The following is a 482-nucleotide window of genomic DNA, read 5'->3' on the forward strand; positions in this document are numbered from 1 at the left end:
CTACAAAACCAAGACAATGTCAACCACAATAGCACGCACAGGCAAATCAGTCTTTAAGGACTCTGAGTAAAAAAAATAAAATAAAGAAATATTAAACAGAGGAAATGGAGATATTGAATTTCACACTAAAACTCTATTTGCAAACAATCCTGCTTCTTTATCTTAATGTTTAGTGATTGTTTTTTTTTGATTCTGAAATGTAGCTAGCTCGTTGTACTAATTATCATGGAGAATTGACAAATCTAAGAGAAACTAACACAATAGCATTATTCATCACAGAAAAAAACCCAAACGGTTAATTTTTTTAGTGCTGAATCATCCGTCATATTGAAACTTCTTTTATGATGGCATTCTTTCTAATGACTATGGGAATTCGCATCACTATAGAAACAAAAGCCCCGAAACACTTCTAGAGATATTTTGATGGAAGCTTTGTATGCACCGCAGAGGTGAAGTGGGGCAAACAACTTATTTCGACAATT

The 482-nt window shown here is 33.2% G+C and overlaps 1 protein-coding gene across 1 annotated transcript in view; it reads right to left on the reverse strand.

Annotated features, from left to right (window-relative positions):
• The window catches only part of LOC119735067 (netrin-1-like), a 45,665-nt gene continuing 45,183 nt past the window's right edge, over positions 1 to 482 (reverse strand). The window contains exon 5 of the mRNA XM_038208759.1: positions 1 to 62. Coding sequence (XP_038064687.1) covers positions 1 to 62 — 62 coding nt within the window. The remainder of the gene's footprint in view (positions 63 to 482) is intronic.

Source organism: Patiria miniata, unplaced genomic scaffold (genome assembly GCF_015706575.1).
Source record: "Patiria miniata isolate m_02_andy unplaced genomic scaffold, ASM1570657v1 HiC_scaffold_28, whole genome shotgun sequence".
In the NCBI taxonomy this organism is placed as follows: Eukaryota; Metazoa; Echinodermata; class Asteroidea; order Valvatida; family Asterinidae; genus Patiria; species Patiria miniata.